Raw genomic sequence first — 26,824 nt, forward strand, 5'->3', positions numbered from 1 at the left:
GTTAAATCAATGTCTGTTGCGGTAACCATAGAAACAGTTAATCTAACGTCACCAGATGACAAATGGCCAAAAAGGGACAGACCGTTCAATTACAGACCGAACTGAACACGGACGAAGAATGGGAAAAGTATCTGCAAAAACCGGGACTTCTTGGTAAGTGTCGTATTGTATTTTTTTTTTTATTTGAGGTGTATGGCAGGACTAATGAAGAGATTACGAACGGGAACTTCAAGACTATCGATTTATTATTTTAGGAATTTGTGAGCATGAAAAAATGTAATCAATGTACCATCCTGTGTTACAGGGTGGTTTCATGGCCCACAATTCTTTGATTTAGATTACGATGCCTAATATTAATTGAAATGATAACATAAAAAGCATGACCAATTTAATGATCGAATCGCCGTGCAAAATGTTAAAACCTTCAAATTTTTTTCCTTCTTCCCAAAAACTCCTGTAGTTTCGGATGTAATTTGTATCAAACTTTGAGGATTTATAGCGGTTTTTTTTCAGTGATAGATGTCTACTCCGACTGGTGCGGACCATGTGCCGGCATGCAGGCAAACCTGAAGAAGATCAAAGTTGAGATTGGCGGGGACACTCTGCAGCTTGCAGTAGTAAGATAATAATATTCAGAAGATCGTTAAAACGCATATAAGATGTTACATTTTAGGCCAAGTGTGATGGGATCACTGATTTGGAGAGATTCAGAGGAACTAGCGAGCCTACTTGGATGTTAGTGGCGGTAAGTTTTCATTCAGTTATCTAAACAAAAAAGTAGAGCATGAGAGGGTGGACAGAAATCGGAGGGATTGAAAGGCAGCGCTGTAACCGTAAGAGCTAAGATGGATAATGACGGAAACCGCATCCCTCTAACTTCTTTTGTCTTCAAGTTATAAGTGAAAAATTAGTTTAAGGCTTTTAAAATTGCTGCCCCCATTTCGTGAAGATTCATTTCGTAAAATAAAAGTATTCTTCATATTTTCTCGTATATTGCGCTGGTTTCGAGTAATTTGATGATCAAAAATTAAAAAGTATCTGTGAAATTTGAAAAATTGGGTTCTTTGGCTGAATACAACTCTGTTTGAAAGATCAACAAATGGGTAGTGTCACAGATTCAGCTAGTTATTCTGAATGTAGTTTTGTTTTTCCAGGGGTGGAACAGCTTATTATGAAAACTTAGAATGGCTATATCTTTTTATCAGGGCCGAATCGTAAAAATGGCATAGGAAAAAAGTGTTTCTTTTCACCTCAAGAATCTAGTGTTAAAATATTTGTATGAGTGAAAGACTCACCCTGTATATCGTTTCTCGAATTATTCTTCCAACAGAAACTAGTTCGATCAAGTTGGCAGGTTATTTTCATCGATAATAAGATTAATAATGCATAAAGCACATTATAATTCTATGTATTCTATGTATCTTTTCATATATCCGGAATGAAAATTATCTTAAAAGTCCCTCATATCCTGACACAACAAAGAAGCACAAAGTTCTATACGATTTATCAAGGAAAATAACCTGCCAACTTGAGCTAGCTAGTTTTTTTATTGAAAGAACAGTGTCGAATTGTCCGACACAGGTATGTATATAAAAAATTCTGAATCAGAAAAAAATATACGTCTGGAATATGTAAGTAAAAATATAGGGTTTATATTAAAAAAATAAGAGTTACGGATTATATCGGTGATGTGGCGGAGTGAAGAAAATCTTGGACTACGCCACTACCAAAAAAATGATTCTATAATGTTAAATTAATTTTTTTTAAGTTTCCACTTATACCTTGAAAACAAAAGAATATTGAGGTAGAATTATTATTTTTCTCTACGCATTTTGTACACCAACCTGTACTTTTAGACCCCAGTGTTATGTATAAACTATCTTCTTTTTTCGATCGAATGGATCATTTTTGAGAAAAACGGATTCGAACAATATCAAAATTAATTTTTGTTAATTGAATGACTTTCAATATGCTATAAATAACACTTCGAGGGGCTCTTGATTAAAATTTAATTTTTCACAGTAGTAGTTTAAGCTTCTGAGACCCAAGAATCATGCCAAATTTCAGGATACTTAATGTGATAAATGAATTCCTTCGCAAGGTGGTACCTTTGAAAGGCTGAAGCCTGAAGCTATATTATTTTTAGCTTATTTGAACTTCCTCCATTTGATCGTAGAATACCTACGGTAATGAATTTTCAACCACTGGATCTGGGATACCCTGCATATAAAAAATTGACAGAAATTATTGAATAAAAATATTGGTCGTTTAATTGTTCATAAAATTTCAATATTTTCCCCTATCAAAATACGAGAATACACGTAAGGGAAATGCAGACAAAAGGACATTCAGTTTAGTCAAAAAATTTTAATTATCGCAAAAATATTCACATTTCGGTAGTTCTAACCTTGGTTCATTGTTTATAAGTATTAAAACCTAAAAATTGAATAAAACTACCGTTTACTACGGACAAAATAACATATTAGTTTTTCATCGACCTGGTGTTTTTACCAACGTAATTTCTTCAACCATTACATAATGTTTTAGTTACTTGTTCTTTCTTCTTTGGCAGCATCTTTAGATTTGGTTTCTTCGAAATTTAGGGTCTAGGGTTAGTGTTAGCCGTAAAGTGGCCATTTATTACGAGTTCTTGTAATAAAATGGGAGAGTCGTAGTCGAAATAAACTAATGATGGTTTCTCTAAGGTGTGAAACTTTGAATTACAAAAATGTTGGGTTTTTCAAAATAAATCAGGATCCAACCGGAATTAGAAGCATAATGCTGGTAGTATAATAAAACATAACTTTTTTCAATTCAATCGACCAATATCCTCTCCGTTGCATTTCAATTTCGTAAAATCAATCAAAAAATGTTTTCCTTCCAGGGCGGCAAGATGGTAAACTTCATGTACGGTGCCAACGCCCCAAAACTCACGCAACTCATCACCGAGGAGATCAGAATTCAGAAACTGGTCGATGAGGGATCCTACACAAGGGAAAATGTGATGGAGGTGACAGACAGGGCGCCGGACGAAGCTAAGAGGTGGGAAGCGATCCAGAGTAAGCTGGCCGAAGAGGAGGCGCTCGAGGATGCCAAAAGAAAACAGGAGGTACACCAAAGGCTGCTGAAGGAATCCGACGCCATCCTGGAGAATCTGGGTAATCTGGGAGTGATGGTGGTCCTGCCCCACGCCAGAGATAAGTACCTGGAGGTGATGAAGGACCTGATGAACGAGGCCGGGCTCGTGATAAGCATCTCGGAGAAGGTGATTTCGAAGTGCCTGACGTTCTGGATTGTAGTTAATCGGTTAGGAAGTTTACGCTAACAGCACACGCTTCAGCTTTTATTGTAAAGTCACTATTTTAGCGGGTAGATTCGATTTGGGCTTCTTGGTTGAAACTACGTCTTGAATTTTGAAAGTTGAAAGTCCCCAAAGACATAACTCCGAGTGGTTTTCGGGATTTGTTATGAGTATGTCAGAAAGGGCATCGAAATTCGAATTCACAGAGGAGGCAAGACCCTGATTTCTCATTAACGACTACGAAATGAAGGAGTAAAGATGCGCAATCTCCTAGTACCTTCTATCTTTCAGATTTGCGAAAAAAGTAGAAGTCAACAAAATAGCAACACTCATAAAGTGGTGGGTACTGGTTGGTTCGGTGTATTGTCATCCGATCTGACTGAATTAGATGCTACTTTCTGAAATCGTGTATATCCAAAAATTATAAGTACTAACATTGAGTATTAAGAGGGGTACACCGTTTTAGTAGTCAGTTCAAAAAAAGGAAATGAATATCTTACGTCAGAAACCACTACTTTATATGGAGTTTCATTATAATTCAATTCAATCAGTTGGTCACCTCGGAAAGTCAAAATTTTTTTATTCGTCAAACGGAAAAATAAATAAAAAATATTCTTTCATGTTGTCAACTTTCCGAGGTGCAATTATCTCTTCTATTAATTTCCACATGAAAAAATTTCTCGAAAAGTCTCGCCATTGGCTACAATTCGTATCCTGGTGAAATTGAAAAAAAGACGTTCGTTAAATGCTGCGATCTTTTCGACGAAAGAGAAACTATTATAATATTCGTAACTTCTGCTTATCGTTCAAGTTTTTCGGCAACACCCCACATTCTGGTAGTCATTCCCCCTTTACGCCTTGTACGGATGGAGAGAAAGTCCCGTGGTATAAACTCCTCTTAAACCCTCAATATACTCAATGGAGTAGGTACTCTGTGATACACTCAACGCACAATTTTTAACTATCATTGTCTCGTTATTGTCAATCTTGCCCCCTTTATTTAATAAAAGTGGGAAAGTAATTTGTTATAAAGTGTAATTCAAATCGAACCGGAAATCTAGAAACTGGAGATATTGTGATGATTAAACCAAACTTGCCCTATACAAATGTTGCTAGTTCAAGAGATTATGGATGTGAAAGGTTTTTTACACAAAATGAAAAGAAAGAGGTTGAATATAATAGTGATTATCAAAGCAGACCAATTATATATTTGAAAAAAGTTGAGGAAAGACATAATCCATCTCGTAATATTTTTTAATAGATGCTTTTCATCACAAATCTCTAGAAAACGGTTAGGAATTATGATATCTGTTCAGCTTTGTACAAAAAAATACGATAAATGTTTTCTTCCTTTAAATGGCTAAACCCGGCGCCCTCTATGAGCTACATGAAAATGGAAAGCATATTTTTGTATTTCCAAAATTATTATAATTAGAGCATCTTTTCAACTTTTGTAGGAATTCTTTCACACCTGAATCTGTCAGCCTGCAGTAAGGCAGTTGCTGCTTAATCGTCATATATGTAATTGCGTATAAGGTCCTCTCGTCCGTTTCTTGGTGTAGTGTAATCTACACTGCATTTTAAATCAGCTGATTTTCGCAAACGAATGAAAAGAACATTGACGTTAGGTTGTCACGTTTATAGACTTATAATTCGAATTCCAAATAAGGTTACGTTTCTCAGAAGATGTTATACTTTTTCATCCTCTTGTAAAGTGATGAACTTATCGCTAATTTTATATTTAATCGTATCCATTTTGAAGTAGATTACTGTGACGTCCGTGACATTAATATCAAATTTTGCATTTCACACCACAGAACACTAATATTACATCTCCTTTTCACTAGGTGTAGATAAACTACACCTCCTTTTCCTGGTGTAAATCCAATCAGCAAAGGAATAGGTACTAAAATCGAGTGTAAATTACACCGAGTGTAGAAAAGTGGTACACTTTCTATGCAAACGAATGGACCTATAGTATCTTCAGTTTCTGAACTTCTCTTGGTTTGGAATCACCCTGTTGATTAATTCCAAGATTTCACCAAATTCTCTCAACATTTTCTGTAAAAATCGATGAGATGTAGTTTCAAGCAGAATGCGCATCTACACATTAGCCTCTAGCACTAAAAATTGTTATCGGAAACTTTCCATATTTGTCAAGGATGTTAGATAATTCTTTCTGAATACTGTAGAATACTGGGACCAAAAAGAACGACTTTCTGTAAATTTGATACATATATTCAGGTAAACCTGAAACGTTGATACTACAACTGATTTGGTTATTCAAGCTTGAAATAAAACGATATTTTCTCCAAATCGATGCATTCATTCAGGGGCCATAGAGTTCGAATATCCCTCTCCAACGATCTAAAATATCCCACCTCCTTTTCCAAAGGCAAAACTCACGGCCGAACAGATAGAAGCCATCTCTTACTTCCTGGAGGATAACCAGAACCTCTACCTGCCGGCGAAATCGTTGGAGCACATGTATGAGGGTGACTCGCAAATCATGGTTGTCAAGGCTAGTCACGGTACTGCCGACAGAGAGGACCCTGTATCAGTCAGAATCCTGGAACTTCTGTACGGTGACATGAAGCAGCCACCCGGTGACGCAGACTGCCCTTATCAGAAATTGATCAAGTATCCTACGGTGGAGATGGAAAACGTGCTGTCTGGGCCGAATTTGGCTTCTTCGCAGATAATGGAAGAACAGGCCATCGAGGGGAACAGACAATCCAAGTTGGCGGTGCCGGTCCGTAAAGATAATACAAAGAAATTTCTCGAAATAGGATAGGACATCGCGAATATTTGGAAAGCAAATTTGACGCAATAAGCTAACGAACCATCAATTATGTTAGTTATGGTTCATTCTTATTGATGTAGAAATCGTAACACAAAGTCACAAAGAGATGTTATTTTTTGCAGCAAGGATAGCACTCAATTGCATTGAAATCATTTCGATCAAGCATTGGCGCACCCAGGAGGGGGGCACGGGGGCATGTGCCCCCCCCCCCCAAGCGTCGAAAAGCTAACTGATTTTGCTATGGTAAAACCGTAAAAAACTACTTTCATCAAGCTTGCAGCTAGGCGTGCCTCCCCCCAGAACCTATGTGTGCCCCCCCCATAATATCATTCTGGGTGCGCCAATGCGATCAAGTATGGTGAAAGTAATCTGATGATTCTTTCAATTCAACAATTTCATCAGGTTACATGTTTTGATTGTTTTCGGTTTGATAATGTAACATGCTTGAACATCAGGGGAAATTATAAACAAAAAGACTACCATTGAATCTTGGGATGAGTAAAATACAAGGTTTAGATCATCGTTCAGTTGAACTTGGGCCAAAATTCAGAGATGATATTTTTGAATACTCGTTGCAAAATTGGTTAATTTGTTTTTCAAAAACATCTTCGAAGGTTGCTTCTCTCTCTTGAATATTTCTACTGAAAACAAAATCAGGCACTGTCGAAAATTTATTCAATTCACACATCTTCATTCTTGAACTTATTTCGATAGCATGTTTTATTATCGAATGGGTATAGAAGCTGAGTCTTTGACTTGCACAAATATTTCAACAGTAGATTCTTGAGGTCAAAAGAAACACTTTTTTGCTAAACCATTTTTTCCGGTTCTGCCCTGATAAAAGGAAATAGCCATTTTAAGTTTTCATAATGAGCTGTGCCACAACTGGAAATCAAAATTACCTTCAGAATAACTAGCTAAATCTGTGGCATCACACATCTGTGGATCTTTCAAACAGAGTTGAATTCAGCCAAAGTACCCAATTTTTCAAATTTCACAGATACTTTTCAATTTTTGAACATCAAATTACCCGAAAACGGCGCATTATACGAGAAAATATGAAGAATACTCTTATTTTACGAAATGTTCGAATATTTAATAGATATCGTTATCAATTTAGTTTCAAGGGTTGGATTCTTTGAATTTTTGGTATTTCTATGGTACGTAATGGTCATAATAAGAAAACTGGAAGACGTGGGTGATATCTTGTGTCCGAAAAAGATTAATCAAATAAATGAAAAACTATAATCCGAATTTAATTTCATTCGATAAAACTGTTTGTGATATAGAACTAAAAATAACATTTTTCATGGTTTTTCAACAGCCTGTATCTCCTAAACCCAGCCGATTCGGAAAAAATGAGTAAGAAAAAAAGTGTTTCTTTTGACCTTCAGAATCTACTGTTGAAATATTTGTACCAGTCAGAGACTCACTCTATACAGGGTGTATTTGAAGGGGAGGCTTTCTTTTCAACAGAAGGTAGAACTGGTCAAAATGAAGCGTTTCACCAAAAATCACCTATACAAAACTTTCAAAATGACGAAGTTGTAAAAAAAATTGAAAAAGATTACTGAAATAGATAATAATACGACCCTAGATTGTTTGTTAGCTGAATTATCGCAAAGCAGTGGGAATAAACTTATCTCCTGATTCGACCCTGTGGTTTCGTTTGGGGATATTGGCTCGTTCGATATTTACGTGGTAATGAAAATGGATACTTAGGATTACCGAATTGTTGTCATAAGATTTAAGTAACTTTTACGATTTTATGAAATGGCTCATTCCGATACCAACTGACAGAAGAGATTTAGAACACAAGAATAAAAAATATAATAGAATAATATGTAATTAAAAATCTTACCAATAAAATTCGTCTAAATTATTCACGAATTTTTTCACAATAGGCATCACAATCTTCTTGTTCGAACATTCCAACAATCGTCGTAAAAATGGGATGAAATGGGGAAACATCATAGCACTTTTTCAACATAACTAACATATAAGCATTTTTAAGAAACTGCTTCGATTTTCTACATTTTTTTTCACCCTAAATTGCACGATACAACAATTATGATTCTCTCAAAACTGACCTGATGCATCTAATCCGATGAACTTGGTACTGAACCATTCATCGTATCATTGTCCAGCTATATTTTTTTATGTTTTGTTTCGTTTTTGGCATGCCGAAGTCACCTTCCACAGTCCCTTACTTGAAATTCAATGAAATTTTGTCGAACTTCTAGGGGTTCTATCTCGGTCATCTTGGATATTTAACAATTTTTGGTTAAACGACTTATTTTGATGAGTTCTACCTTCTGTCAAAAAAGCCTCACCTTTGGAAACACCAAAGGTTATTGACTGAAAATACTTCGCCGCCAGTGATAGTTATTATGTGCTGGATGTTCATTTTTACCGGATCTTGATTTCACACATACATTTGGTTGTTCTGTAAAAATGATAGCAACGTAAATGATGTTAGGGAAATAATAATGTACCTTAAGGTACTAAACATGCCTTTAATTTTTAGCTGTTGGTAAATTATACCAACATAAAGTATACACAACAATTTTGTGATTAATTTTTTAACTTCTCGACTCTTCATACTAGATATATGAACCATCAATAACAAATCAGATCGTCCTCGAGTTGAAATAAATGTCGATAAATTTTCCCCATATTATGTGTCCTGGTGTAATCGCAATCATCTTTCCAAATAACGGCGATGGCCTTATACAATCCGAAAGTCATTCCTTCAAAAAGTCACCCTCCTTTTCCCTTATATCTTCCCACATTTAGACTCCTGAGCCACAGGAGAAAAATCCTTCCGAAGGCAGCGAGGGGGAAGATGGGGAAGGTGAAGAGGAAAATTATTTGATAGGTATATGGGCACCGCCCACCAGAAGGATATTGTCGAGTTGCTTCAAGATACTATTCCCCAGAATGGCGGCGCCACTTCTAATACCTGAGCCCCCACCCAGACCCCCATACATAAGCGTCTGTTTCCCCATAGACAAGAGGGCCAAAGTACAGGATATGATGACCGAATGGGAGACCGAAATAGAAAGATACGGCATCTTCACCAGTTATTCTCCAGAAGAGGCCAAGCTGGTAGCGAAGTCTTTTAAGAAGTTCGACAAGGCCGACGTACAGAAAGACGGGTAAGTCAGGTGTCCAAGGCTTGGCTATGCCTGCGTAAAAGCAGGACGACATTCTCTAAGATGTCTTGAATCTTTCGCAATTTGGAGAATCCAGGTAGTTAATGTTGAATCAAAGGAGCTTCCGGTGTGATTGGGATACTAATCTAAATCTACTACTAATTTATTGAGGTCAAACTCTAGACTAGATGATAAGCCGGAGACCTCATAAGGAGAATCTAACGAAACAGCTTTCTCCAGTGGTAAAAAATGTTTATCAGATTATTCATCGAAATTTATCACATATACATCAGGGACTCTGTTGGTGACAACATCGAGCCTTTTGAAAACCCTGATTCGAACTCAAATTGTCGGTATTGACTCTACCCACGCCCATGTGGAAGTTTTGCTGAAAAACTCTATATCTACAACCAGAAACCACCAAGTAAACCATGAGATCTCTTTATTTTTCTCAAGATCTTGGTATCACACAACCTGGATATCATATTCTGAACAACGGTTTTTGTTTCTGCAAATGCCAAATGTGCATTAGCTGTTCACAAGTTTATCAACAAGTCGAACCCCAATCTTCAGTGGGTCTCTTTTTGCCATAATCTGAAGACGATGGTATTTTTATTTGTGCTAAGTCATGCACCTTCTAATTCATATTTGGCAACCTAACTATCCATATGGTTTGAGATATCGATTGAAATTTATTTTGGGAGGATTTTGCATCTCTTCATAAACTTTTTAGGGTTTTCACTCCCAATCTCTGAAACAAAAATCAATTAAAAATGAAATCAACGATTTGCTCCTGCGTAAATTCTTGCACTAATTTGTCAGGAGCAAATTAACTAGAATTAATTTGCTAGACTAACTAGAATTAATTTGCTCCTGACAAATTAGTGCAAGAATTTACGCAGGAGCAAATCGTTGATTTCATTTTTAATTGATTTTTGTTTCAGGAGCAATTTGTCAGGAGCAAATTAACTAGAATTAATTTGCTAGACTAACTAGAATTAATTTGCTCCTGACAAATTAGTGCAAGAATTTACGCAGGAGCAAATCGTTGATTTCATTTTTAATTGATTTTTGTTTCAGAGATTGGGAGTGAAAACCCAAAAAGTTTATGAAGAGATAACTATCCATATGTATAAAGTATGCATATAATGGTCAATAAAAGGCAGACAGTTTGCAGTGTCTCTGCTTCTTAAATACTTGTAACCATCCTTCACATACCAATAAAATTACCTCTGTCAAATATACTTTAGTAAGAATTTACCAAATCTCCATCATCACATGCAAAATGGCCAAAAAAGCAACAATAAATTGTTTCCGAAATTTTACTTCTTCATTCTCGCAATTGTACTTCCTTGAATCCCATAGTCCTATGTCCTTTTCTTCCTCCAGAAACGAAAAAATAGTGATACAACTGGCACGAAGAAGGAGCGAGTGTCTTCTGGCCTTCGCTTGCGAAATTCCGGCCTACATGAGTCCGAACGTGTACCAAGGAAAAAGGGAGTGCAAGCTGTTCTTTCCGGAAGGATACGATGAGCCACTCGAGCAGGAGATCGAGGAAGAAGAAGAGGAAGGAGAAGAAGGGGAAGGAGGTGAACTTGAGGAAGGGGAGCGCGAGGAGGGAGGCTCTTTCGTGTATGATGATGAAAATAAACCAAAAATAACGGAGAATGTTAACGACACAGCTCCAGCGAGTATATCTGCTGATGTTTCCTCGTCTGTGGAACCTTCGATGGGAGATGGTGGTACTGAGGCTAGCGTTCATACCGAGGCCAGCGTTCATACTGAGGCTGCTACTGAAGATGAATCTTTGGATGTTTGATATTTTCATTTTGAATTCAGTAATTTGCTTTCCTTATTGTAATGAACTCGTTTGTTTGATTAAATAAGCTTATTGAATTATTTTTATATGAGAGTATCTTGTCGAATGGAAGGCGTAAACTCAAACGGCACACAGTATGATCATTTTCAGTATGTACTGCTGAGTTTTGATAACCTATACAACCAAAAAAATGTCAGCATATCACGCAGGATAAACAGCTACAAATAGAAAAAGGTGATGGCGAACATCCAAAAATATACAAACAAGATACAAATCTCGGTCGAGAAAACTGCAGAAGATGCAATCACAATGCAATAAAATAAGGGTGGCACTCGCCCCCGCTCAGGGGGTGAATCTAGAGGCAAGGTAATATTTCTAAAAGGTGCCCTTCTTGAAAAGTAGGTCGATGTGTTCCATCATTTTTTATCCCAGTGCGAGAAAATGAATTCAGACTAGGTTTTTATATCGTTCCTATATTGTATGTTGTGAAAGGGTATATCAGTCACCAGGAACCTCAGTTTATATACAATTTATTCAAATAGCTACGTTTCGAGACTTTTAGTCTCTTCCTCAGGCTATGAATATTAGATTAGAAAATGAATTCATTTCATACTTTATGTATACTTTATGTTTTCAGATTTTTTACTAGAAGAGTGGCTCTTTCCGAATATGTATCACATTTCCATCTACTGTTATAGTTATTGAGAGATAATGCACTCGAAATGTGACTATCGAAAAATTTCCAAAAAGATGGAATCAATTAAATAATCGTCGAGACCGAGCGAGAACTTTATGATCTATTACAGGTTTATTACAGGTGGTCCTGGATAACAAGAATAATATAAAAAAGGGCCCTGGCCAAGAAAAGGTTGGGAACCCCTGCTCTACCTGCTTGATTATCGTGATATATGATTCCTGCAGTCTCCATTTTCGTTGGGTTGGTCTGAAAAGATCAAATGACCGAAACCATGGTCAGCATCTACTTTTTCTCGAAGAAGTGGTAGTTCTGTTAATACTTTGTCTGATGGTGGTTTGCTCTAGTTCGATTTAGATCTTGAAATTTTTGATTTTATATCATCGGGAGTTATGTACCTATATATCTAAATAATTGATTTCGATTATTATTCACCTTCCAAAAGGCACGACCCATTGAAGATTCGATCGAAAATCTCGACCGGAAGGACCAGAAGGAAGTTCATATCAAAAATTCATGGTATATTCATGAAAGAATAGCTAAAATTTCTATTATTAATATAATACTCCACCATCATCACCATTCAAGATGAGGGGTGATACCCTAGTGTTGGATGCAAAATTTTGAAAGCAGTTGGAAAAATTTTAAAGGAGTCGGCAAAATTTTCCCCTCAAAATATTTGGCGTCGGTTCGTTCTTGTATGGATGCATGCAGAAATCTTTCGCACAATAATATTCAAAATATTAGGGAATTTTTTTTTTGATATGCAGAAAAAGTTTTGATAAGTTTTGGTACCTTGATGTGACGTCGCTATAGCACAAATGATACATGCCAAGACAAATTAAACTAACAAAGTTAGATTGGGTTAGTCCGTCCAACACACCCAGCAATCAGTAATCAGTAACAAAGTTAGATGAAAAAATAAAAATAGTTATAATTGCAAGAAACACATCAAAAGTCTACACTCTACAGGATTCAACATCAGCATTGTGTGGTTCGATAGTTAGAATATTTTCTATTTCAGCAAAAGGTAAGAAAAATTCGTTGCAATTAACACAAATTTGTTACTTAAAATGCACTGTTTCGCTTCTGCTATCCGAATAAAAGTCTGCCATATTTCCAAAACAACATGTGTTCTCAAGGTAAACCTAACGAGAGACATAATGGAAGAAATGCTGTATTTCTCTGATCAAAAGGCGGAACATCTAAACTTCGAAGATAACCCAAAGAAACCAACCATGGGTGTCACGCTGAAGAGATCCTCAGAACACCTTCCTGGCAACGTCATCGACGACGTGGTCCTGCAGGTAATTTACGGCAACTCGAGAAAACACCCCGGCGATGATGATTCTCCGAGCAGAAAATTCCTGAAGACAGATCCGGACGACAGGATCTTCATAGGCTTATGGGCTCCGCCTAACGCCCGCTGCAAAGCCATCGCCCTCAAGTTGCTGTTTCCCTCTCTAGCGAAGGCTTACAAGCTGCCGGAGTTCAAGCACGTACCCCTCCACGTGGCGATGGCTTTCGAAGCTTTCAAGACGAACGATCTGATGGAGTTGTCGAAGGAGTATCCAGGGGGAGTCATGAGATATGGATTTTTCGATTCTGACGAACCGATCAAGGCCCAGTTGATTGCGAAAACTGTAGAAGAGTTCGAATCCAGGAGTACGCCAGTTACATAGTAAGTAACTTCGACACTCCATGTTAATTGATTAAAATAATTGTCTCAGTATATTGAATGAAGGGCACCTAAGGATAAAACGAGTATTGAAATTCTCGGTTTCGTTCTGATTCGCAAAATGTTTTCAAAGGTGAGGCTTTTCTTTGACAGAAGGTAGAACTCATCAAAATAAATCGTTCAACAAAAAATTGTCTCTATAAAATATCCCAGATGGCTGAGATACAACCCTTAGAATTTCGACAAAATTTCATTGAATTCGAAGTACGGTCTCTGGAAGGTGACTCCGGCATCGCAAAAAAGAAACAAAACATAAACATATGGCTGGACAATGAATGGTTCAGTACCAAGTTCATCGGATTAGAAGCATCATGTCACTTTTGAGAGAATCATAATGGGGTATTTTCCTAAATTTCGAAATATATGTCATTAAAATCCTTATAACTCAAATATATCGAAATATATTTTTTTCGAAGTTAACATATTGCATTTTGTCTGTATTCACTTACGAAAATTCTGATTTCAGAAGTGCCCTCTTATGAACATTCTACGTCATTTTTACAATCCGGCAACGCCCATTTGTCTCAGTGATGGTCATGAAAGTTTTCTGATCACCATAGACGTAGACGTAATAAATATCAAGTTTGGTGATCCCACTTGACAAGAATAACAAACAATGACACAAAATGTCATCGCTTTTAAGAAGGTATAGACACAGATTACAGAAACAATTTTTTGTAATCTGTGGATATCTTCTTGATCGATTCCAGTGTTGTCGAATTAACAAAAATTACTAGACTTAAATAAAGGCATTCTACGTCACAAGCTTTCACACATTCGAATGTTTACTAAGTTTCGAAGGGTATATTTCTGAAATGTCTGAATTTTGAAGCGAATCTTTTACGTGTTGGATAACTAATGGAAAAGGCTTTCCATAAATAATCTTGAATTCGAATTTAGAGTTTTAGGAAACTCGCCCATTGCTGTATCGTGCAATTTAGGATGAAAAAAATTCAGAAACTCGTGACAGTTTCTTGAAACTGCTTATGTTAGTTATGCTGGAAAAGTGCTATGATGTTTCCCCATTTCATCCCATTTTTATGACGATTATTGGAATGTTCGAACAAAAAGATTGTTATGCCCATTGTGAACAAAATTCGTGAATTACTTAGAGAAATTTTATTAGTGAGATTTTGAAGTACATATTATTCTATTTTTCACACTTGTGTCCTAAGTCTCTTCAGTCAGTTGGTATCGAAATGAGCCATTTCATAAAATCGTGTGAGTTACTAAAAAATCATGACAACAATTCGGCAATCCTAAGTTTCCATTTTCATTACCACGTAAATATCCAATGAGCCAATATCCTAAACGAAACCACATGGTCGAATCAGGAGATGAGTTTTTTCCCACCGCTTTGCGATAATTCCGCTAACAAATGGTCAAGGGTCGTATTAGGATCTATTTCAGTAATCATTTTCAATTTGTTTTTCTTCTTTGCTATTTTGAAAGTTTTGTATCTATAGGTGATTTTTGGTGAAATGCTTCATTTTGACCAGTCCTACCTACTGTTAATAAAAATCCTCACCTTCAAATATACCCTGTAGACTTGATGAAATCGGAAATTGCTCTATTTAAACATACCACTGCATCTCGTCGGTCGAGAAAGAAGCGAAAGTCAAAGAACCGGACCATTGCCATTACTCTCGACCATCGAGCCTACAGCCCGATAGAAAATGACAAAGAAAAACTTCAACAAATCAGGATTTTCGAAGTTTACCTGATTTCCCCCTCCCTTTTGCCGGCTACGGTACGAAATCTCTAATTCGCCTACCTTGTAAATGTACAGGGTGGGCAAAATTCGTTGTCTACTGAAGGTATCTCGAGAATTATAGCAGCTAGAAGAAAACGGATGACACATTCTCGAGCTCTTTTTCATGACTAATCCAAATCTGAAAACAGAATCGGCCCATCATTTTTAGATTTCGAGTTATAAACAAAAATCGAGATTTTGACGATTCCGAAAAGTTGTCATAACTTTTTTGTCTTTGAAGTTACAGATCTGAAACTTGAACCTTCTTAGGCACTTTTATACGTAGAATCTACGGTAGATTTTTTTCCAATTCAAAAATAACAAATTCAATGAAAGTTTGCATTTAAAAAAATGTAGTTTCACCTAATGATTCGAAATGAAAAAATATTTTGAGCTCATCAGTGGATTCTTCGTAAAAGAGTGCCTGTAGAAGGTTCAGGTTTCGGATTTGTATCTTCAAAGACAAAAAAGTTGTGAGAACTTTACGAAATTGTCAAACTCAAAAACGAAGTATCGTAGGAGGCTGCGGTTTTCACCATTCTTTGTTTCTCCGAAAATGAGCTCGGAAATGTGCCATCCGTTTTCTTCTAGCTGCTATAGTTCTCGAGATCCTCTCAGTAGACAACGAATTTTGCCCACCCTGTACGGTATAGTCGCTCAGACTCAGACTGCTCCCACCAATGTAAAGTGACAAAAGTTGCTCCATTCGCTCTAAATCAAGGATCTGAATAAATTTCTGCGAATACTAATGAAATCTATAATTTTTACAATTTCAACACACCTATTCAATTATCATTACCGGAATTGGTGCCAATTTTTTTAAATATTTGTGATGATAAGTATGGAGTATAGAAAAAATTCAATTTTCAATTATATTTTGACTAAACTGAAGCGTATTCCTAGCGAAGAGAAAATAATACTCCAGGTGTCGAAAGAGGACAAGGAATGTTTCGAGGCATTTTTGAAGGTTGGTCCTTCCTATCGTAGCTTGAACGTGGAAGTAGGAGAAAAAGACTGCTCGTTTCTGTTTCCTCCTGGATACGATGCACCTCCCAAGAAGGAACAGGAAGTGTCGAAGAAGTCTAGGAAAAAAAAAAATAAGATTATTCATCAGATAACTGTGAACAAAGATGGAGAAGAGGTAGGTCCACCAGAAACAAAAATTTCGACTTCGTTATAAAAATTGACATCTAGGGTTGAGTATCTTATTGAATACTCATAATAGGTACATCTCGTCTACACCATTCCCAGTTGTAATTCAAAAATGATCAATTGTATTTCACATCAGTGTGTTGCAGAAATGGTCGATGGAAATTCAGTTTAGTCACATTTATGAGGGAACATAAAATGTAATTCAGATTATGATGATGAAAACGGCCATTTCTGAAATTGAATTTACTAATCTGGATCACATTTGATGTTTTCTAAATATGAAAGTTGACTAATATGAGATAAATGTGATGTTTTCTAAATTTCGATTGATTATTTCTGAATTACAACTCGAAATAGTGCAGAAAAAAGATCAAACAGTAAGTTGTAACAATGTAACTATATAACTTTTGGAATCAGCTATAAAGGAAAACATGAATATTTCCATTATTTCTTCAAAATTATGAGTTCATTCACAGAGGGGTTCCCTCTGAGATATGAAATTTATACTACAAGGCGGCGATTTTTTTTAACGCACACTAGAAGTATGAATTTGTGTGGTCGTTGACTGGGGTAGATAAATTGCTGAACGATGGATCTACTATGGCAAGGCAGGGCAAGTCTCTTCCATGTTTTGATAAATATAATAATATCCTTGATATGGGAGGTTAATACCAATACTACATGATAAATGTACATAAATTATCTTCTGAAGTATATCCCACACAATATGATTATAACCCTTAAGCCAATTCTGTACTGTGATAAATATAAGTTTACTGAAAAACTGAAAAATGGTCTTCATCATACAGTGTGAAAAAGAACTATGTAGATGAAAAAACTTTTGTTGTTCAAGATAATTGAAACGATGGTAGCAGACAAAACTTCAACGGAAGAAACTGAGGAACTGAAAACGGACATTAAAGACGAAGGAGAAGAAAACTTCGATGAAGAGGAAGATTTTGATGATGAAGAAGACGAGTTGATACTAGAAGACACTGAAATAGAGAGAGCTGGAGAAGAAAAAGCTACATCGCCGATGGTAGAGTAGAATCCTGAATCGATTTAAAAAAGTAGTTACCCACATTCTTTGTCTAATGGCTAATAAATCACGTCGAAAAATATATTGATTCTTTATCCTTCGAAATTTGAGTGAGAATTATCAATTCATGCGAAAACTGGACTGCACCAAAGTAACGATTCACTTATAAACGCTAGCGTAATTTTCGGTGTTAAAACTTTTTAATATGAATTTCTAACTGAAATTCAAAAGCTGATAGGTCTGCTTGAAAGTTTTATCAAATTTGAAGGATATCCACATAGCAAGTCCAAAAGTATGGAGTAAGGAAGTAGCTACCCGTCACAGCTAAAAACTGTGGTGGGGTAGAGATCAAATACTACAAACTAAGAGTAATGTTCAAGGGTAGAAAAAAACTCATCAAGAAGATATGGCAAGATATATAACACAAAATTCTTACTTGATGAAGAATTTTTTTCAATTCAATGTCTTTCAGCTCTTCCCAAGATGGATTACTCTTTCTCGAGGATTGCCTCATTTTTTGACTCTTTCCCGCAGAACACGAATGTGCTTTTTCCAACCCTAATTCAGTTCATATAGTAGCTGTATTCGGGTTCGGCTTTCGGACAGACCGAGAATGGTTCTAGAACTGCGCAGAGGATTTAATACTAGGGCGCAACAGTTTTGCGCAGTCCTAGAACAATTCTCGGACTGTCAGAAAGCCGAACCCGAATACAGCCAATAAATTAACCACGAGTTTCATAAAACTTGATCGGGGAATCAACGCTTGATTGACGAATAAACGTCAATTTGTTTTCAATCGATGTTTCAGTCACGATCATTCAGAATATCATTCTCGCATCAAATTATGAGGTTCATCGGTCCTTTCGATTATTCTCAATTGCTTCTTCTTCACTATTCAGAAATGAAAAGATTTCATTGATTTCGTTTCAAAAATCGACTGTCAAATCGTTGATCGGACAATCAAAGTTCTCTGTTTATAGACATTTATAGGGGGTTATATAAACAAGGGTTATATGCAATAAAATACAAGTCATATTATAAATGGGACTATGTTATCGGCTTTATTCATTCATAATAAATGACGAAAATAATAATATTATTCTAATCATCTGTCACCAGGAAGATAGTTCACTCAGCCAACTTCTACTTGTTTAAATCAAAATTTCGCCATCCCGTGATCGCCAGCGCGGCTATTGGAAAAAATATGAACTACCCTGTTGGTGTTGGTCAGTATTTTAGGGGAAAAATAATCTGTGGTCTCAACTCTCCTCTCTCCATAATCTGTGTCAGAAATCTGTAGTCTGTGCAAATTTTGTGCTCCGGTTTCTTTTCAGTGGTTAAACGGTTTGTTGTTTGTTTGAAATTGTTCAAAACATCGTATGAATTTATTTGTATATTATTACAAATATGCAACCCATAACAATCGAAGTGGTTCTGAAAAATGCTAAACCTCAACCTAAAAGCACAATCCAACAATCTATTTCCTATTATTTGAAGTCAAATCGTGTTTCAACTGGCAATGTTATTAGGTCCTTTACTGATGACTACTTGCAAAACTATGTGGAGTGTATTATTATCGAGGATACGTTAGAATGCAAAAATCTATCGAACATCTCTCAGTTTCAAATTGAGTGGTACATATACAGTGCAGATCATTCCAAACCTATGGTGCAAAATGAGTTTAGTCCTGATGGAGAGATCAATATAGCCACTCACTTAGTACTCCCAAATATAGATTTGGTGAATTCGTGGGAGAATTTGCATTATGAAAGTGAAATTAAAGATAATCTCCTCCGCTATGCTCACACTATGATGAAATTCTCAGACAGTGGAATTGATAGCAACATCATCACCTGCAATAAGGTTATCTTATTACATGGCCCACCCGGAACAGGTAAAACCTCTTTGTGCAAAGCATTAGCTCATAAATTGGCTGTCAGAATGCAAGATAGATATCCTTCAGGTATATTAGTAGAAATCAATAGTCATAGTCTATTTTCAAGATATTTCTCAGAAAGTGGTAAATTGGTTACAAAAATGTTTTCCAGTATAAAAGAGATAATTGAAAATGAAAGCATTTTAGTATGTGTACTAATTGATGAAGTAGAATCTCTGGCTCATGCTAGAGACCAGTGTTTATCTGGTGTTGAACCATCAGATGCGATTCGAGTGGTGAATGCCGTTCTCACACAAATAGATCAAATTAAGAGGTATCCAAATGTTCTAGTATTAGCTACTTCGAACTTGACGAAATCAATTGATTTGGCATTTATTGATAGAGCAGACATCAAACAGTACCTGGGCCTACCCAAAACTCCTGCAATATACAAAATTTACCTGTCTTGTATAAAAGAATTACAGAGGATCCATATTTTAGAGGACAATATACCGTTTGCACCTCTTAACACTGTAATGAAGACTAACTGGAATGAGCTGGACAAATACTCAAGAACATTATTAGAAATTTGTGAAAAAAGTGTCGGATTAAGTGGAAGATCATTAAGAAAAATCCCCTTTATCGGGTATGCCTTGTTTTCAAACATTAAAAGTGAAAATGTTGAGGATTTCTTGAACTCTATGGAAAGAGCCATTGAAAAAGAAAAAAGTGATAGGGAAAATTTGTGATTTTCCTTTTAATTTTCAAACTTTTCAAAAGCATACAATATTTAGGTATTGTTTTCCATTTGCTCAATTACATGAGATATTGTTACGTTGATATATGTTCCTTTATAAAACTCTTGATCTTAAAAATAGTAAAATCTCAGGAATGTATCCAATTTGTTTTTTTTTCTGATGAAACCTATACATACCTATATATAGATTTCAGTATAGTAGCTTTTTTAATCTAACGCTCAGAAACATCATATTACACATAACTTTTCATTCTCTGTAGAAAAGGTTAATTCTAAATATCACAAATTGATTTACTTTTATGGTACTGTAAATCAAGCCTTTGTGTTATGCAAATGATAGTTTTATTTAGAGATTCCCATTGCCCTGATTCTGTAAGGTTTTCAAACAAATGAAAGATTCGATTACATCAGAAATAATTTAGATAATCAATTCAACAAACATTTATTTAAGAATCATAACAATTCAGAGAATTCACTGAGTTGTCGAAAAAAAAGAAGATTACTATATATATTTATTAGGTACATTTCAATAACTTAGATAACATTACGGAAGCTATTTTGATATGTAGTTAGGAAAAAAATTAATATCATACTTTTAAATACTTGCATGTTTTCACTACAACTCTTTTATTATACCTTAAATATATTGAATATTAGCGTGAAATTACTAAAAGAGAATGAATAGATTTCAATCTATTTGAAACTACATATAAGTAGATTAAATTTGAACTCAAACAAAAAAGTTTTCAATTCAAATTTTTATTCAACACATACTCATGAAAAGACGGAATTTATAATCAACATTAACTTATATCACAAATTGAATAAAAACTAACAGTCAAATTTAAGTATATTCTATATAAATATTCTTATAAAAATGGAATTCTTTGATAATCAGATGAAACATTAACAAGCTGGATGTCAATAATTTATTTCATACTTTGAGTTCTCAAACCACAATGAGACTAAATAATACAATTTTTCAAAACACAATGAGCTCCTTTACAAAATCAACAAAGCACTTGGAAGATGATTGTTTACCAACCAATATTGTGGGATAAAAGATGCATGAATGTAAATATGCAAGAAAATGTTTGAATATCCTCAGAACCAAGAAAACTTGAGCAGATGTAAAATTTTATCATAAACCATTGTCCATAAGGATAAGGATTGAATATAAAAAAGCACAAATGAACAATTGAAAAGTGTTAAAACAATTTTTAATTTCATAATGATGAACTGAAATGAATGCTGAAAGTAATGAATTCTTCGCAGTTAACTTTGTTCTAATCCCTTCATCTATCCTGATGTTTCCTCTATTCTTTCACCTAATCTTTTGGTAGCAATCATACAAAGATCTCTAATCTACGACTTTACCTTCATTCTTTTGAAACCTCTACAATATCCACATTAAACTTACTGTACTAGATAACATTTAAAAGTTCCATGCGTGACCTCACAACTGTCAGTACTTAAAAAATGTCTTTTCGATTTGATACATTGAAATTATACTACAATGGAGCATACCAGATAGTCTAAAAAACCACTAGAATTATTCAATATCTCAAAAACTTGCTGAAAAAGAAGTGAGCAAGTCATTTGACAGCAAGTTTCAACTCGAACAATGTTCAATAAGGAAATTAAAATATGATCACTATAGGTACACGGTTTCTGGGCAGGGGGGAAGTAATAAATTAATCAGACGTTACTGTCGAAGGGAGTGGGCAGAAAACCGACTGGTGGGGCGGTAGCCATCGGTTGAGCATTTGTGACCAGATTATCACGCATTGAAATAGGTGGTTTGTATGACTGGGCAGCTTCCATGGCTGCAGCTGCACGCATTTCTTCAGCAGATGCTCTGAAAGCAGGACCAACATATTAATTTATTTGTATTTATAAAGCAGGAAAAGCCATTCCATTGATCAATTATGACTTTCTACAATATTTTAAATCTTGCATATCATGTAACCTACATAGAGGTTCATGAAATACCGATTGTATTCAAAATAATTAATTCCCAACTCAACATTTTACTACAGTCCACTCCTTTAGAATAAACTCCCCAAATAGTTTCAACATTTTCAAATACTGTTGTGGTGGACCATGACTAAAAGTATTTCCCATAATTGTGCATTTTGAATATAAGATGCTTTCCAGTAAGGTGAGCGAAATCCCAGGTCTTGCTTAACCCACAGGAGCTTCATGCCTGCGACATCACAGGAATACGCCTAAACTAAATTGTCAAATTGAACTAACCTGACCTAACTTTCTCAACATTTGAAGCTGCTTTGTTCAACATCTCTGTAAATTGTTTGGTGAATTTAATAACCACATGCAACTTGTGCAACTTTACCATTGTAAATTCATAACCATTCTTCGTTGTATCAGACAATGAAGAAATCTCAAGTAGTTAATGTTTCTGAACGAACGGGAACGATCTATTGACCTATCATTATGGCCAATAGACTTAACGATAGGTGTATACCGACTCTATGTGAACAAGAAAAGTTTGGCGTTTCACAGCTGTCAGTGCATGAATACCCAGAAATTCGGGGGTGCACACCCAGGAAGCCCAAACTGATAACTAGAAAGTCCTTATGTTTATGAGAATTCCCACCTCTCCGTCTACCAACCTATAAATATCTGGGGTTATTACATGCATCTAGAAGCATTCAAACTAGTAAAACTATATTCGATAATTAGCATAAAATTTCGCTCTACTCTGCAATAATTGGTTTCTTAAGAGCAAAGAAGTCCAAATCAAGACAAACAAAATCGTAGAGGATAAGAAGAATGCAAAGATTTTCAGTAGAAATCTACCACAAAATTGCCAATACCATTTACCAAACATAAAAAGAGTTTCAATGACTTGGTCTATGCTCTTAGAAAATTCAAAATTACTAGTGCAGATTTCTATAACCACAACAATGAATGAGAAATTGAGAATCAGAATAAGCTTAGATAATATTTATTATCATATTTTGATTCAGCTTCTTTCAATGTTCTGCCATTCCTAGCATCTTCACAATATTTTACCATAGTCATCAACAGTTTCGAAGTTTAACCTGACCAATATTCCTAACCTAACCTTCTCAATAAATGGAATATCATCATTTTCAAAGGAAGACATGAGATCAAGTTTATTCTGATTCCAATAAACCACAAATATTAAATACTTTGTGCACGTTGCTTGCTTATGTGGGGCGCCACACATCGGGATCTTCCATGAGAGTGGTATGGTGGTCTGAGTGACCGCCCATACCAGAAGGGGAGGTGGCCATCTGTGGAGAGGCAACTGCAGCCATATCTTCCATTGACCCTCTAAATTAAGGTTAAATGAAGATAACACACAGATATTAGAACCATTTAGAGCAATTAGTCTTCATATTATCAGAAAGCAAACTTTTTTCTTATTAATACAAAGCAAGTTAATCACAACAGGGACAAGATATAGAATGAACTTACTTTCTACCTAGCGCCATCATCCCATAAATTATTCCGGTCCCAAAAATTAATGCACATCCAAAGAATAAACTTATTGCTTGGCACAAGATGAATGGTATGAGGGACAATCTGTGAAATACCATAAAAAAGATTCAATTCAAATATGACAAATAAACACAGTATTTCAAGAATACTAACCCACAATATGCTGCTGCTCTGTTCCAATAAGGCCTATTATCTACTACTTCACTTAATCTCTGAACATGATCAATAAACATACAACAGCAGGGAGCTTCACAACAGATCACTATAAAAGCAACTAATACTAGGGATACGCCTCCCAGGAAGCAATACACTTGACCAAGTATAATCCCAGGACAATTCAGGAGACCCATAAGTATGGCAACTAAAAAAAAAAAGAAAATTATTTGGGAAATTCAAACATTTTATTTCTTATTTTCGATTATAGGAATATTCAAACGTATGGAATAGATATAGAAATAATTGGAGGACTTACTCAGACTACCCACTGTCCCAAGTCCCCTGCCAGCATATTTTAACATCCATGGGACATCTTCTTTCCCAGCTGGAGCATCTCCAGGGCGCTGCATAAGCTGTGTAAATTTATCCGCGAAAGACTGTAACAAAATTACAAATTTTAAAAAGGAAAACTCTAAAGTAAAGAATTTCCTACCATTTTCACCCAATTTTTTCATACAAAGTAGGCTGTCAAACTGACAACTCAAATTCACAGACAGTTGAATTTCTCTATGTCTAATCAATACAGGAAATGGCCATGAACCAGAGATATCTCTGTCATGAACTTAGGGTACGTTCACTTTCGTGAATTGCGCATACTGAATTGCAAAAAAAAAAAACCTACGTAAAAGATGGGAAATGATCAATTGCAGAAATTCTTTAAACCTTGTTTCGAATATCCTATTTGAAATTCACACCTTTCTCACGAAAAGCGAGTTCGGTAATGCATATCTTCCCTAACTAGAATATTGGGTCACGTGACAATGCGAACTCGCTTGAAGCTCTAATCTTTGCTTGAAGTGAAAATGATGTGATGGCGTTGATTGAAGTATTCAATCAACGGTGATGGCAAGTTTTTCTACTCCTTTAGAATCGATCGCATACCAGGTACTCAAAAAATTCGTCGTAACTTCAGTAACTGCATATTTAATTCAAATTTATAATGTTTAAGTTACAGTTACAGGTTGTAGGTTGTCTATAAACACCTCGAGCAAAGTTTAAGCGCTCTTTGCGGATAGTTTTTGAGATTCATTTTTTTAGTGAAACAATCCATGTACAAAATTATATCAGTTCGTATCAGTATCTTATAACTACAAGGTCTAATAAATGAATGTAACATCGCAATTGGCATCAATTTTAATATGTATTGGTATTGATGTGTATTTTTCAATGCGCCTGAGTAAAAGTGTTCCACGTCATAAAAATCTAACATACCATTTTGCGTACTTTACTACTGATAGTAGGCCATGCTCGGACGTGACGTGGGAATGCACTTCAGCACATTTTCAACGCTCCTACGCAAAATCGCATTATACACTTTTGAATCATGCGCATTATGACGTGGTCCCACTTCACGTCTGAGCATATATGGCCTACTAGAAGGAAGCAAAGATTCCTCTTTGAAGGAAGTAGACCATGCATGCATGGTCAGAGTAATATGCATCACAGAACACACCCTTGACTTACTTTATGATATGTATAAAGTAAATCAAGATGTTTTCTGTGGTAATATGTAGGCATCTTAAGATGCAGCACATGTGCAGTGATTTAAAGCCAACTGCGATGTTGCAATCCTTTATAGAGACCCTGTAGTAACTTACTAAATTATGTTTTTTTAAATATTGAGAAAATATTTTTCCATCATCATCATCATTTATTTTGCCTATCAGAACGACAATCCTAGAACACGTCAATGTATTACTTCACAAAAAGAGAAAAAACAAAACATTAACATTTACACTTACAAAAGAAGGATGTTCTCTAAATAGGTACCTATCACTATTCGTTTGAACATTGGCGATAAATGAAGATCAGTATACAGGGTGTCCCACACATTAAATGGATATATAATCCTAAAACACCTCATAGAAGAGCTAAAATGTCTTTTTCATCAAACTAAAGATCTTTTCAACATCGAAATAAGTTTTTGGGGATCACGGTAGAAAATAAATCAAATATCTCGTGCTGAAATATTTTTCATGGATATGTCTGATACCATAACAGCTTTCGTTGTTATTCGACAAAAAAAATCGCAACTTGAAATTTCATCATAAAATGTGATAAATATTTCATTTGGTCTATGTTTGAGGATTCGATGTGGAAAAAATGTGTATGGTAAGTCCGGGAGAGTTGAACCCCTTTTCTCTCTGAAGCAACATAAGTTGTATCTGTAAATGGTAGCAACCCATTTTTTTGCGTGAAGATATCATGCCCAAATAGGTAACAATAGGTAACAGTAGAGTGATGGTGAATATTTTGAGTACAGCAAATTTTTTTTAGGAACGGAAAATTGGCTCATATGTCTCCCTAACCCATGGGAGAGTTGAACAGGGGGCGAGAGAGACTTGACCATAAGTTTGTATCAGAAAAAACATTGAGAGAAAACCATTTCCAATGACCAACGATTGTTCCTGTCGAGGTTTTCATTATCAGATGTATCAGCGTATGAAATATATATTTTCTTTTTCAGAGTCACTCTCACTTATTTCCCAGATGTTTTTTACTTTGAATCTTTATGTATTTTTTAATTTTTATTTCAATTATTCAATTTTCTTTTTTTGAAGCAATCTATTATCTAAGCTCAGTGCGGGAAACTTGGACGACCGATTATGTCTCCCGACCATAGCATGGGTCAAGTCTCCCGCACTCCCTTTTAGTCCATTCAACAGATATTTTCTTTAAACTTTTACTACTATTATTAAACAAGCTCATCGTTTGTAAAAAAATATTAATCAATGAAAGCACTAAAACTAAATAACACCTATTAAACTTTTCAGACAGTGTAACAAACAAAAATTATAACAACAAAATCACGAACTGTTCTGATGGCTGTCAAAGTGGAGCCGCCACCAGTTGTGCCTTGTTATGAGTATGTCGTAAACTATTTACGATATTGGTAGTGCGAAATTTGAATTGAAATATTTGAGGTGGTTCAAATCTCCTACCTGAGCAAGTCTCCCGGACTCCCCCTATGATTGTCTGAGTGGCCAAGTATTTCAGAAATATTTATGCAGATTTCAAAAAATGGTACAATG

At 35.6% G+C, this 26,824-nt stretch overlaps 4 protein-coding genes across 5 annotated transcripts; 3 read left to right on the plus strand and 1 right to left on the minus strand.

Annotated features, from left to right (window-relative positions):
* Nucleotides 1-10: 10 nt before the first annotated feature.
* Nucleotides 11-17,536, plus strand: LOC123312194. The gene is made up of 7 exons (XM_044896480.1): nucleotides 11-153; nucleotides 514-617; nucleotides 674-745; nucleotides 2,885-3,265; nucleotides 12,915-13,453; nucleotides 16,167-16,404; nucleotides 17,269-17,536. Exons 1-7 carry the CDS (start codon nucleotides 63-65, stop codon nucleotides 17,461-17,463), a joined length of 1,620 nt encoding a protein of 539 aa, XP_044752415.1. The 5' UTR covers nucleotides 11-62; the 3' UTR covers nucleotides 17,464-17,536.
* On the plus strand, nucleotides 5,330-11,151 carry LOC123312196. The gene is made up of 3 exons (XM_044896482.1): nucleotides 5,330-6,053; nucleotides 8,901-9,262; nucleotides 10,649-11,151. Exons 1-3 carry the CDS (start codon nucleotides 5,787-5,789, stop codon nucleotides 11,076-11,078), a joined length of 1,059 nt encoding a protein of 352 aa, XP_044752417.1. The 5' UTR covers nucleotides 5,330-5,786; the 3' UTR covers nucleotides 11,079-11,151.
* A 1,230-nt stretch (nucleotides 17,537-18,766) lies between the features above and the next one.
* Nucleotides 18,767-20,226, plus strand: LOC123312195 (pachytene checkpoint protein 2 homolog). The gene has a single exon (XM_044896481.1). The coding sequence runs from the start codon at nucleotides 18,862-18,864 to the stop codon at nucleotides 20,077-20,079; it is 1,218 nt and encodes a 405-aa protein (XP_044752416.1). The 5' UTR covers nucleotides 18,767-18,861; the 3' UTR covers nucleotides 20,080-20,226.
* Nucleotides 20,227-20,585: 359 nt separating this feature from the next.
* LOC123312198 (calcium channel flower) lies at nucleotides 20,586-24,337 on the minus strand. 2 transcript variants are annotated; one of them, XM_044896486.1, is made up of 6 exons: nucleotides 24,226-24,337; nucleotides 24,049-24,169; nucleotides 23,730-23,937; nucleotides 23,553-23,660; nucleotides 23,264-23,408; nucleotides 21,806-21,945 (listed from the first exon to the last, which is right to left on the minus strand). In XM_044896486.1, the coding sequence occupies exons 1-5, from the start codon at nucleotides 24,226-24,228 to the stop codon at nucleotides 23,282-23,284; spliced, it is 567 nt and encodes a 188-aa protein (XP_044752421.1). In that variant the 5' UTR covers nucleotides 24,229-24,337; the 3' UTR covers nucleotides 21,806-21,945; nucleotides 23,264-23,281. The 2 variants fall into 2 exon arrangements, with proteins under 2 accessions (XP_044752419.1, XP_044752421.1); XM_044896484.1 differs by lacking the exon at nucleotides 23,264-23,408 and having other exon boundaries at nucleotides 20,586-21,945.
* Nucleotides 24,338-26,824: the final 2,487 nt, after the last annotated feature.

This window comes from Coccinella septempunctata, chromosome 4 (genome assembly GCF_907165205.1).
Source record: "Coccinella septempunctata chromosome 4, icCocSept1.1, whole genome shotgun sequence".
Taxonomy (NCBI): domain Eukaryota; kingdom Metazoa; phylum Arthropoda; class Insecta; order Coleoptera; family Coccinellidae; genus Coccinella; species Coccinella septempunctata.